We start from the raw sequence: 10,898 nt of genomic DNA, 5'->3' as shown, positions 1-10,898 counted from the left end.
AAGGTCACCTTTTGGTAGCACAGCTCCCCTGCACGTGCCAGGGAAATGGGTATCAGGGTATCTGCTGGCTCCAAAGCAGGGGGAGGCAGGGGGGCTGCACTGCTGGAAAAAGGAGCTGGCACCTTCCCCACCAGTGGTACTCTGCTCCACCCCTTCCCTGCTTTGCACTTAGAAGCAGTGGACAAGGACTGCCCCCACTTTCAAAGGGCAGTTGGGGTGCCTGGTAGCTGATTCATCTTATTTCTGTATCTTTTATGAATACATCCAGGAAAAGCCAAGTCTGTGGAAGATAGCAGCCACAACACTTACTGTGCCTGAGCAGGAGAGGTGTGTGGATTGGGTTGCAGTGAGACTTGGCATGACAAGTGGAAAAAGCAAGGCACAGGGTTTTCCATGTCTGGCTCTTCAGTGTAGCGGAACTTTGGAGGAAGACCCAACATAGGTAATGCCGTGGAACAGCCAGTTTAAAGAAAATTCATTTAGACAAGTAACAATTACCCAAACTGTTATGGAATTCATTTAATAAAAGCAGAGAGCAACCTTTGCTAACACAGAGCCTTTCCTAATCGCTTCTGAAGTTTCCAGAAGGCCTTATCAGATACTTATTGCACTTCCTTTTTCATCTTCAGTCTGGCTGGGACCTTGGCTTCAGCTGCCTCTGTTTGGTGGGCATGGCAGGAGGCTGATCACAGCCTTGAGAACTGAACCAGGTGCTGGCCAATCTCTGAGACGCTGGCACAGCCTGCAATAAATGAAACACTGGTGAGAGAGAAAGGTCTGTGGATGAAGTTTGGAAGCCCCTCTGCTCTGAACCCCAGTCTTGTACGAGCCAGGTTGGAATAGGTTTGTACTTCAAAATTTCCACTCCTCAGCAGCATCTTCAGCACCGAGGTTCAGCACTGGAGTCCCCCCATAAGAAGAGTCAGAAACATGAAAAAAAATATTTTTATAACAAGCTGAGCAGGGTGCAATCTGATCCAGTAAAGTCAGCAGAAAAACACAGAGAAAAGACAGGGGTTGCTGTGTGCCAAATGGCCAGAGGTGAAGATTTGCATTGCCATTTAATTTGGACAAATATGGGTGGAATAGGGGCGCTGGTTGACAGCTGGCTGAACATGAGTCAGCTGCGTACCCAGGTGGGTATCCTGGCCTTTGTCAGCAATGGTGTGGGCAGCAGGACCAGGCCAGTGATTGTCCCCATGGACTGGGCACTGGTGAGGCTGCACCTTGAATCCTCTGTTCAGGAGAGGTTTAGATTGGATATTAGGAAAAATTTCTTCACAGAAATTGTTATCGAGCACGGGAATAGGCTGCCAAGGAAGTGGCTGAGTCACCAGTTCTGAAAGTGTTTAAAAGACACGTAGATATGGCACTAAGGGACATGGTTTCATGGTGGAATTCGCAGTGTTGGGTTAACAGTCGGACTTGATGATCTAAAAATGTATTTTCCAACCTAAAAGACTGTTTCAATGAATTTCCCAGCATCAGCAAAAGGATCCCAACCTTGCTGAATCCTGTGCCCTTTTACATGAAAAGAACTGTAAAAGTCTGCTGGGGAAAAAACCCAGGAATCTTTACTGGTTGAAAAAGTAACCCATAAACCCACGCTATGGCCAGAGGGATTTCAGCTCCAGTGTCCCAGTCAGTGTTGCTCTCCACTTGAGTTCTACATGTCATAATATATAGAATATCCTGCACTGAAAAGGACCCACAAGGATCATCCTGTCCAACTCCTGGCCCTGCAAAGGACACCCCAAGAATCACATCATGTGCCTGAGAGCATTGTCCAAATGGTTCTGGAATTCTGTCAGCCTTGGTGCTTTGACCACTGCCCTGGGGAGCCTGTTCCAGTGCCATAACCCTCTTGTTCAAGAGTAAAACTGGAGCTTGCACTGCACTCTGCAAATTTAGTGTTTGGTGAGAGGCTCAAACAGGGCAGCTATAGCTGGGAGCAGGAGTGAGAAAAACAGAGTGTAAAGGGAGGAGACACAGAAGCTTTTAAAACATGTGTAATCACCTACAGACCGTATTCTCTAACACAGAGAAAAATTCTGCATCCATTTTTAATGAACTCTTCATGCAGAAAAAAGATCAGTTGCATTTTACCTTGATAAACACTAAATACTGAAAAACAGATGCTGTCATTCCCTGAAGAACAGAAATTCCAAGTTTTGCTTGGCTGTACTTCACAGTTTTGCATCTGTTTACTTGGGCCACAAAGCTGCTCTAACCTACTCCCTCTATGGAAACTTCATTGCTGTGACACCTGGAATGCCAAGTGGTTTCACAGGAAGCAGAGAATCTCAAGTATAGCAGCTAGAACCATCACAGCTCCTGTGGACTCCCTTTTTGTCACCTATCCATCACACTCCTCATTTTATAGGGCCTGCATGCAGAAACATCTGTAACACCCATGACAAGCAAAATACTTACCAGCTAAGGCCATAGACAAGCGAAACTCATCCTGAAGGATTCTCAAGACATCCTGAAGACCTTCTTCACCCTGCACCAACCAACAGAGGAAGCAGTCAGGGTAAAAGCAGCACTGGCACAGAGCAGTGCTGCAGGATGCCTGCGCCCTGAGAGCTGGGATAGTCCCTTAAGCCCGTGCCAATTCCAGTCTCTCATGCAGATGAATGATTAAAATGATATGATGGATGTGCTCAGTTCATCACAGATTAATTTAGATGCTTTTCCTTTTGGGATACATCTGAACAGGGAAAGAAAACAAAGCTGTTTTTCACTTCTGACATTTTGTAGTCGGTTCTTTTTTTCAGCTTTCAGTTTTCCCCCACCAATGGGCTTGCTATTTAAAATGTCAAGCCTTACAATGCTGACAGGTTTTAACAAAGTAATGAGAGTTTTATATATGTTACCACTCCAGAAACTGTACTTTACTCAAATACTGGACTGAATCTTTAAAAATAATAGACTACGTGTTTTCCTCTGTGTAAGTGACACCAAGAAGCTCAAAAGCCAATAAAATGTATAGAAGATTTTGATCTTCCTATAAAATACTTGAGGATTAATTTTTTTTTCTCTTAAATTTTCTTTTTATGTCTTGCAATAATGGATACTTTGGGTGCAGTCAATGCTAGCACTGGTTTATGCCCTTCCTCTGTTGTATGCTTTGGTAATGCCACTGAGATAAATCTTTAGGAATACTCTATGGAATACAACACCAAAGCACAGTTGAACTCCCCAAAATCCCATCTCCTTTCTGTTTCCATTGTGGAGAAAGTGCAGGCAACTCACAGGAGCACCTTTTTCATCCTAGGCCGTTTGTTAATATTTACTGGCAAAAGAAACAGTACTGCCAACTCTTACAGGTTTTTTTCAGGAGATTCAGGTGATTTCTTGATCAAACCCTTGCTACTGGAATCCACAGCAATCATACCACTGGACAAGAGTGCCATTTAAGAGAAGGGAAATGTGTCTAGACTATACAAAAAAGTATCTTTTCTTCTAGAGAAAAGTTTTGGAAGACTCCATCCAGAGAGTAAAAAGCAAACAATTAGCAAAAAACCCCCAACTGGTATAATAATATTATTTTCATTTTAATTGTATTATGTTTACCTCCTGCATCAGAAGCCTAATTCATGACTCTGGATCATAGAAATATGCCTGGAGTTGAGAAGCAGCAAAGCTGGAACTGAAATAGTAGTGGAAAATCCAGGCCACAGTGGAAAACCTCCAGGACACAGTTTTGCTCAGCCTGGTCCAAAATGTTTCAGCCATCCATGGCATGGAGTTCTTTATGTATTTTTGAAGAATTCATAGCACTGTGAAACTGTTCTACCAAAACCATGTATTGTTACCAACTATTTGCTGAAAGCAAATAAAATTGTCAGACTAATCTTTCTGGCAAATAAGCCCAGCTCCAGTTTTCAAAAGCACTGATGATCCTGAGTCCTAAACTATTTTAGCACCAAATTGCAACAACAACACATCAGGTCCCACAAAACAATGCTATCACCTTCAAAATCCCATTGTTCAAAATCCTAGGAAATTGTCAAATTCAGTGGTGTTTTTAAGTCAGATGAAATGTCAGGGTTTCATTCAATTCGGGGTGATTCCACTTCAAATTCAGCAAAATAAAATTAAAAAAATGTGCTCTCCACCAGTGACAATTCTGTGACTTCAGTAGCAAGACTGCTGGAGAGTGTGAGAAGCAGGCATATGGACTCGGAGCTCCTTACTCACCTTGTAAGCCAGGCCCCACAAAGCTGGTCTTCCAATAAAGACGCATTTTGCTCCCAGTGCCAGTGCTTTTAACACGTCGCTTCCTTTTCGAATCCCACCATCTACATAAACTTCCACTCTGCCTCGTACTGCCTCCACAACCTCAACCAGAGCATCAATCTGCAAAGAAGAAGCCAGTCTCATCTTGAGGGCAGCTTTTGATTCCAGGAGAAGGAGGATATATTCCAAAGAGACAGGCAGGGATGCAGTGCTTTAGTAAGATACCTTCTCGAAATGAAAGGTGACAATGCATCACAAATAGCTCAGCACCCGGAGCTGCAGAATAACGAACATGCAGCTCCCTGCTCTGCTTTCCAGATGTTTAATGCCATTTTCCAGTGCTTTGCTTTTACTGATATTCTTTGCTCTCACTTTTGATTAGTGAAAAAGTAACATTTTCAATAGATTTATGAAAGATTTTAAATATAAATTTCAATGGGAACTGCCGTCATCAATATTTTTCTTTTATTTGAGACAATGATGAATAATACAGCTGTTTGCAAGAAAGGCTGATGTCAGACTTCTACTGCTCAAACTACCTAAACTTACATTTCAACTTAATCTTGGTGACCACTTGTTGAGTGCCTCCCTCTAAAGCATCTGTGAAGGGTTTCATTTGCTATGTAGTACAGTCAATCATTTCTTCCAGGTTAAGTCTCCTGATTCCCTGAGGTCTTTCCTGTAGAGTTCAGCATGGAGTAAGCCTCATGTCATTGCAGGGCAGCACCACGCAGAGGTGCTGCCTCTGGCCCCAAAGGCAGTACAGCCAGGGGCAGGACACAGCAGTGGACATAATTAACTCTCCTCCTGAGCAAACCCAAAAGGCTCTTTTCTGCAGTGTCTTATACCTTTCTGCCTTTTTTTTTTTTTCTCTGAATTTCAAACTGAAAACCTTCTGGCTGAAATTTTCTAGGACTAACTCAGCAAGAGCCAGGCTTGGCACCAGAAAAATAGTAGAGCCCAACTAGGAATCTACTGCCCTGTCTGTGTGTGTAAAACAACTTATAAGGTAGAAGAACAGTTTAATGTGGATGCCATTTCTGTTATTATGCCTTTAGCATTGAGTTTATTAAATATTTTTTTAATTCATTATGGTCAGCCTTGACACAGAATAGAAGAGAATTCCCTGGTACCTATTTTTATTTAACAAAAGAAAACTGAGAAAAGAAAGTTCGTAAGATACTGTGCAATGCAGAACTGTAAAATAAGAGCAATTGGAAAAACTGACAGAAGCCAAATTAAGCCAGTGAAATACACACATGTCTAAACAATGCACGATTTCTTTGTACAAATTTAAAAGCAGGGGAATTTTTCTCCAGATAAGTTATCCTTTTTCTGGCTCGTGTAAGTCAATAAATTCCCGTTTAGACTTGAGCCTGTAAATACGCAAGCAGACCTCTCACTAAATCTAGCTGCATTGTTTTGCATGTTTTGACAGATGTGAACAATGAGAATACATTATGCTCTCATTTGTACAATTTTGGTTCCAGAGCTTTGTTTTCTTTTTGCTGCAGTGCGCAAAGAGTTTGAGTGTGCTGCACCAGCTCATGGAGACACAGGCAGGAACTCTCCCTGACTTAGGCCAGGAGTTTACCCGCACTTAAGTGGGTTCTGTGCTACTTACAGAACCCTCCCAAGAAGCTGAAGAAATACTTCAGTGGGTAGCCCCCATACCAAGGCATGGATCTCACCAGTTTAAAGCCAAAGTCTATCTGCACACATCCATGGCCACTGGACAAACTCAAGTCCACCAGAAGTGTACACACAAACCTGGGCATAGAGACACCCAGGTTAATGCAAACGTGCAGGCCATAAACGGGGAAAATGTGGGACATCCATTTTCATCCATTCTCACTTACAGTGGCAGGTCCTTCATCCAGTTGCCTTCCACCATGGTTGGACACAATAATTCCCTGAACTCCATGTTTCACTGCCAGCTCTGCATCTTCTCTTGTCAAGATGCCTTTGATGATGATGGGCAGGCGTGTCAGGCTCCGCAGCCAGTAGATGTCATTCCAGGTGACTGAAGGATCCAAGCTGTTGGGTGGCAGTCCGTACTCAGAGCAGTCATCTCCCTACAGCCACAATGAAACAGCAAAAGGAAAGCTCATCCAGGCTGCAACAATACGCAGGTCCCTTGGTGTCTTTCCTTGCCCTAGAAGAGATTAATCAAACTTGCCAACAGACATGTTCATCAGCTCCAGAAATGTCACATGTCTCTGGAGGAGAATAATTACAATGGGGGTGGAGATCAGTGTCTCTAAGGCAGCTGGGTGGGGATTTTGAAGACAGAACCCAGTCCGGCAGGAGGTCAAGCCAGGATGCTGCAGAACCAGCAGGGGAGAAGATACACCCCGGTACAGCAAATGCCAGGGCAGCAGTTACCCAGTGGTTTTTCTCTCATGTGGTACATGCCAGCGCAGCGAATGAAAGGACAGGCTCATTTTACAAACCTCAAAGGCTCCTTCCAAGTTCTTCACTTTCATGTGGGGAGGAAGGCGGAAACCATTGCGGACATCGTCGCGTCTCTTGCCTGTGTAGGGCAGATCCGCGGTGAGGACGAGGCCCTGGAAGCCCAAGGCCTCTGCCCGCCGGACCAGCTGCTGGGAAGCTGTCCTGTTGCGGTGGATGTAGAGCTGGAACCAGCGGAGGCCGCCGGGCGCAGCCGCGGAGATCTCCTCCAGCGTGCAGGTGGAGTAGGTGCTGGCAATGTAGCAGGTGTCCATTGCTCTGGCCGCTTGGGGGGCATTGGGAAGGAGTCAGAAACAAAGGCATCTGAAGGGTCTTGCCAGCCATCAGATACAAAACCATGCGCTGTTTTCAGAGACCACCCCAACTCCCAATTTCATGTGAATCCTACAAAGCATAGGGCAGCTATTTCCCAGAATTGACAATGACTGCATTTACCATGCACTCTTGTTAGTCCTTGGTTAAGAAAGCAGAAAAGGGAGAGGTAATTAACCAAGCTGTGCTTTCATTTTGCATCTGCATTTTTTAGAAAAGCATGAATTTTATCTTTATGACTGAGTCCTCTTAGTGTACACAGAAGAAAAAACATTTCTAGGGGTCAGGTCTCCAAACTCTCCAGAGGATTTGTGAAAAGGGAATATATTTTGTCCAAGGGAGATATTTCTATACCAGTAACAAGGAATTCACAATCTGAGTCCTATGCACCACTTTTACAACCCATCTAGAGCTCCTAGGACTGAAAAACTTATGTGGTTTTTGGTATGAGTCAGAAATGTGTCCCCTGTCCTGGTCTTCAGTTTGCAGCACACTCCATGATTTTTTATGTTGGTAGCTGGAGAAGAAGAGCACCATCTATACATCTTCCTATGCAGGGTGTCAGAAAGTGGGAATGGAGTTTGCCCCCTCAAGACTGAAAATATCTCTCAGTCTCACTTAAGTCATCCTGACAGCTTCTTGAGGCTTTTCTACAACACCTTTTGGTGCTACATGGCACCAGAGCAGAAGCATACCTCTGGCTGTGCTTTTCTCTCCATCAGGCCATGCTAGCTGGTGGAAGCCTGTAGGGGCAATTCCTACAGGAAAGCTGATTTCAGAACCCAGGATTTTAGTCCTAATGTCCATCACAGATACGTCCCGCAGCATACGTGGCCGGAAACGAATTCTGTAAGGCAAAAAAACCCCTTTAGGATAGTAGATGTTCAGTGAGTTTTCTGAAATTTCATGGAAACCAGGTCTTTGTTCACCAATTACAAAGCAGGAGTCTGAGCCAATGAAGAAAACAGCAAATAATAAGATGATAATGAAAGAAAATATAAAAAAGGCTCTTTGTCCTTTCTGTTTGCTTTTAGAGGTCAATTCAGCCAGGAGTTCAGTCACTTCCACTTTTCATTAGTCCTGCTCTACTGGCCACAGTACATGATTTCTGCATCTCCCACCTCAGCTCACTGTGTCTTGTTCTCCCACTGTCCTCCCCCAGGCTCCTTTCACTTGCAGGAAGGCTGGGTCCTTCCACTTCACCCTTCATGTGTCTGTCCTCACTGCTCAGTGTGCCTGCCTCAGGCTCTGCAGCATGTTCCCCAAATCCCACCCTATTTGCACACAGGCTTCCTGCTGTACACCAAGAGCTCCCTGTTGCAATTCGTTCTATTAGAGCTGCTCATGCCCTTTCCTGTAATGCCACACACTCCATAGCACACTGTACCCTACTCTGTCCTACCCTACCCCTGCCTGTACCCTCAGCATCCCTAAATCCTCATCCAACCCATGTCATGCTCAGTCTGGCATCAGAGCACGCAGTGCTCAGGTTTTGCATTTAGCTTGGGGACCGCCTGGAAAGGACAAGGCTTTAGGTGTCTTTGCTTGTCAAGTCCAAACTCTTGCACAAAAACAGTTTAAAAGGTCCCAGCACAACCTCCTTCATTTCCTTCTCCCATTACCTTTTATATGCCAGGATGTTTTCATCTCGTGTGGTACAGTCGTCTGCTCCAGCTGCAAAATAATCCCAAGCAATTTTGGGTAAATACTTCTTAGCATAAGCTTCAAAGTCAGAAAGACACACCATAGCCATTGCTGAGAGAGGTGTAGGGAACCTTGAAGAAAAGAATAACATGGAGCAGAAATTAGGTCTCTGAACTGTCATTCTCTCTTCCAGGGGCTCTAACGTCACTGCATGCAAAACTTGGAGCCATCTGTTTTACAAAAGCGCTGCTGAGAGTTGTCTCAGCCTGTCTTGCACATCGGTCTATGAATCCTCTCCCCCAGTATGGGGAAAACTTGCAGATGCAGCCATGAGATCAGGAGGAAGCTTGCATCTCTGTGCCTCTCTTCATTCTGTTTGAAATAGCAGCCTGAAGAGGACATTTTAGGTCCTCTGCTATTTCAATTGTGTAATTCTGTCATAAGTTCCATCTTAAAACAAGCTGCATTATTTGTTCCACTAATTCTGCTCAAAGCTTGTCCCAGAACATAATTTGTTAGACTACCCCTAAGGACGGCACCGTGACTGAACAGTTAGTTATGGAGCACAGGGATGGAATTCAAGTTCATGAAATCTGGAAACAAGTAAATACAGAGTCTACATGTAACCTGCTCCAGGATGAACACACTGTAAAACTATGTCCAGACCCTGAGAACAAGTCACTGTAGAAGCCAGTGCTGTGGAAAAAACAAAGCATTTTCTACAGCTCTTCCTTTCTCTTCTGTAACAAATATCTTCTGGGTGTTTGCATTACATGCTGGAGCACTGATATATACTATAAAAGGAACTTACAGAATTTGGACAAGCTATGAGAAAACACTGGCAAAAAACAAATTGCACAATATGAAACGTTTCTGAGAACTAATCTCGGCATTTCAGGGAATGGAAGCGAAGTTTCGTGACCCAGATGTCTAATCAAACCAACATAAATGCTGCCCAGAAAATGCCTGCACTTACATACTTTTGAAGAAGCAAGAACTGAAAGCTATGAAAAATAATATTTTAGCAAACCATGCCCGTGTGTGCAGAAACATGTACAAAACACAGACAAAGTCAATTTTCTAAATTGTTAGTTGCAGTTACTTCTGCAGTTCTGATTAAAATAAATATTTAGCAAGATATGTGGAAACATGACATTTTAAAACAGCTGTGGCTCAGTCTGACTTCTCAAAAAAATATACAGGAAGAAGTAAATATCCTAATTTTCAGGATTAACCTCCCACCCCAATATAGCAAGGGTGTCAAGCTTCACCAAAATCAGCCCCATGTGTCCCATGTTGGTCACTTTTGGCACAGATAAACACACAGGTTATGTACACATACACAACATGTCAAACTGCAGGCACCCTGCTTCTCACTGACTGAAGTACCTGTGTTTACATTTGAGATTTAGCACTCACAATTCTCTGCTAGTTAAGAGCCCAAGATGAGGAACTCATTGGACGAGGAAGAAGAAATGCAACTGATTTCTTCAGTATTGTTCTGTCTGCTCTGACAGGCATCGGGTAGGAGAGGGTGCAAGAATCCCAAGCCTGCTTTCTCTGACTTTGAGAGTTGTGCTGATAGCACAAGTCTTCATAAATACTCTGTGACATTCTTAAAGCCATCTATCACAACTTCTGCTTTTCTAACTTTTAGAAAGGTCAACATCATCAAGCACAATAAGATAAACCAAGTCCACTCATGGCAGAATAAACAGGAATTTTAAACAATCCAGGCCCTGTCCTATCTTCCAATTCAGACCTCAGCTCAGACTTACTTTGGGTTTCAGGGAAAGCTGCAGGGGGTGAGAGCCTCTCCTTCAAGTTTGCCTGCAAACAGGATTTTGAGGTCTTTTCACTGAGTAGCTTGTGTTTCTTCTGCAGTCAATAAGCAACCACCAGAGATTAAAGCTCAATCCTGTGGTAAACTTTGTACTGTTTGTATAACACTGACTTTGTTTTGCTATCAGGAGATTAAAAATCCCTCCTAAAAAATGCATCACCTTGTCAGCATTGTGATTGCTTGGGACAGAGCCCTGTAGCTGAGCTCCTTGGCAGTGGCTGATGGCTCTGCATTCGCTTAATCAAGCAACAGTATTTCAGGGGGTTTAATGAATCTCTAAACTGTTGGTAACTTCTTGCTTCATCCTTCCAAAATGATGATTCATAGACAGTGTGAGTAGTTACAACTCCCAGCTACAAAGCCTGGATAATTTACTAACATGTGG

General features: G+C 43.8%; 1 protein-coding gene across 1 annotated transcript; it reads right to left on the bottom strand.

Annotated features, from left to right (window-relative positions):
* Positions 1-503: 503 nt before the first annotated feature.
* On the bottom strand, positions 504-10,547 carry HAO2 (hydroxyacid oxidase 2). The gene is made up of 8 exons (XM_059840346.1): positions 10,449-10,547; positions 8,649-8,801; positions 7,722-7,873; positions 6,696-6,979; positions 6,102-6,317; positions 4,204-4,362; positions 2,434-2,503; positions 504-742 (listed from the first exon to the last, which is right to left on the bottom strand). The coding sequence occupies exons 2-8, from the start codon at positions 8,777-8,779 to the stop codon at positions 687-689; spliced, it is 1,068 nt and encodes a 355-aa protein (XP_059696329.1). The 5' UTR covers positions 8,780-8,801; positions 10,449-10,547; the 3' UTR covers positions 504-686.
* Positions 10,548-10,898: the final 351 nt, after the last annotated feature.

The sequence above is a fragment of the Haemorhous mexicanus genome, chromosome 2, assembly GCF_027477595.1.
Source record: "Haemorhous mexicanus isolate bHaeMex1 chromosome 2, bHaeMex1.pri, whole genome shotgun sequence".
In the NCBI taxonomy this organism is placed as follows: Eukaryota; Metazoa; Chordata; class Aves; order Passeriformes; family Fringillidae; genus Haemorhous; species Haemorhous mexicanus.
This window is presented reverse-complemented; position numbering and strand designations above follow the sequence as displayed.

What these genes read in the sequence shown, in the direction of transcription:
- HAO2 (XM_059840346.1), bottom strand. Translation starts at nt 8,779, where the DNA reads ATGGCTATGGTGTGTCTTTCTGACTTTGAAGCTTATGCTAAGAAGTAT. An exon ending in ACTTGGAAGGAGCCTTTGAG is followed by an intron (nt 6,318 to 6,695) that starts GTTTGTAAAATG and finishes TTGTGGCTGTAG; the next exon opens with GGAGATGACTGCTCTGAGTA. An exon ending in TGTGGGGCCTGGCTTACAAG is followed by an intron (nt 2,504 to 4,203) that starts GTGAGTAAGGAG and finishes TGGTTGGTGCAG; the next exon opens with GGTGAAGAAGGTCTTCAGGA.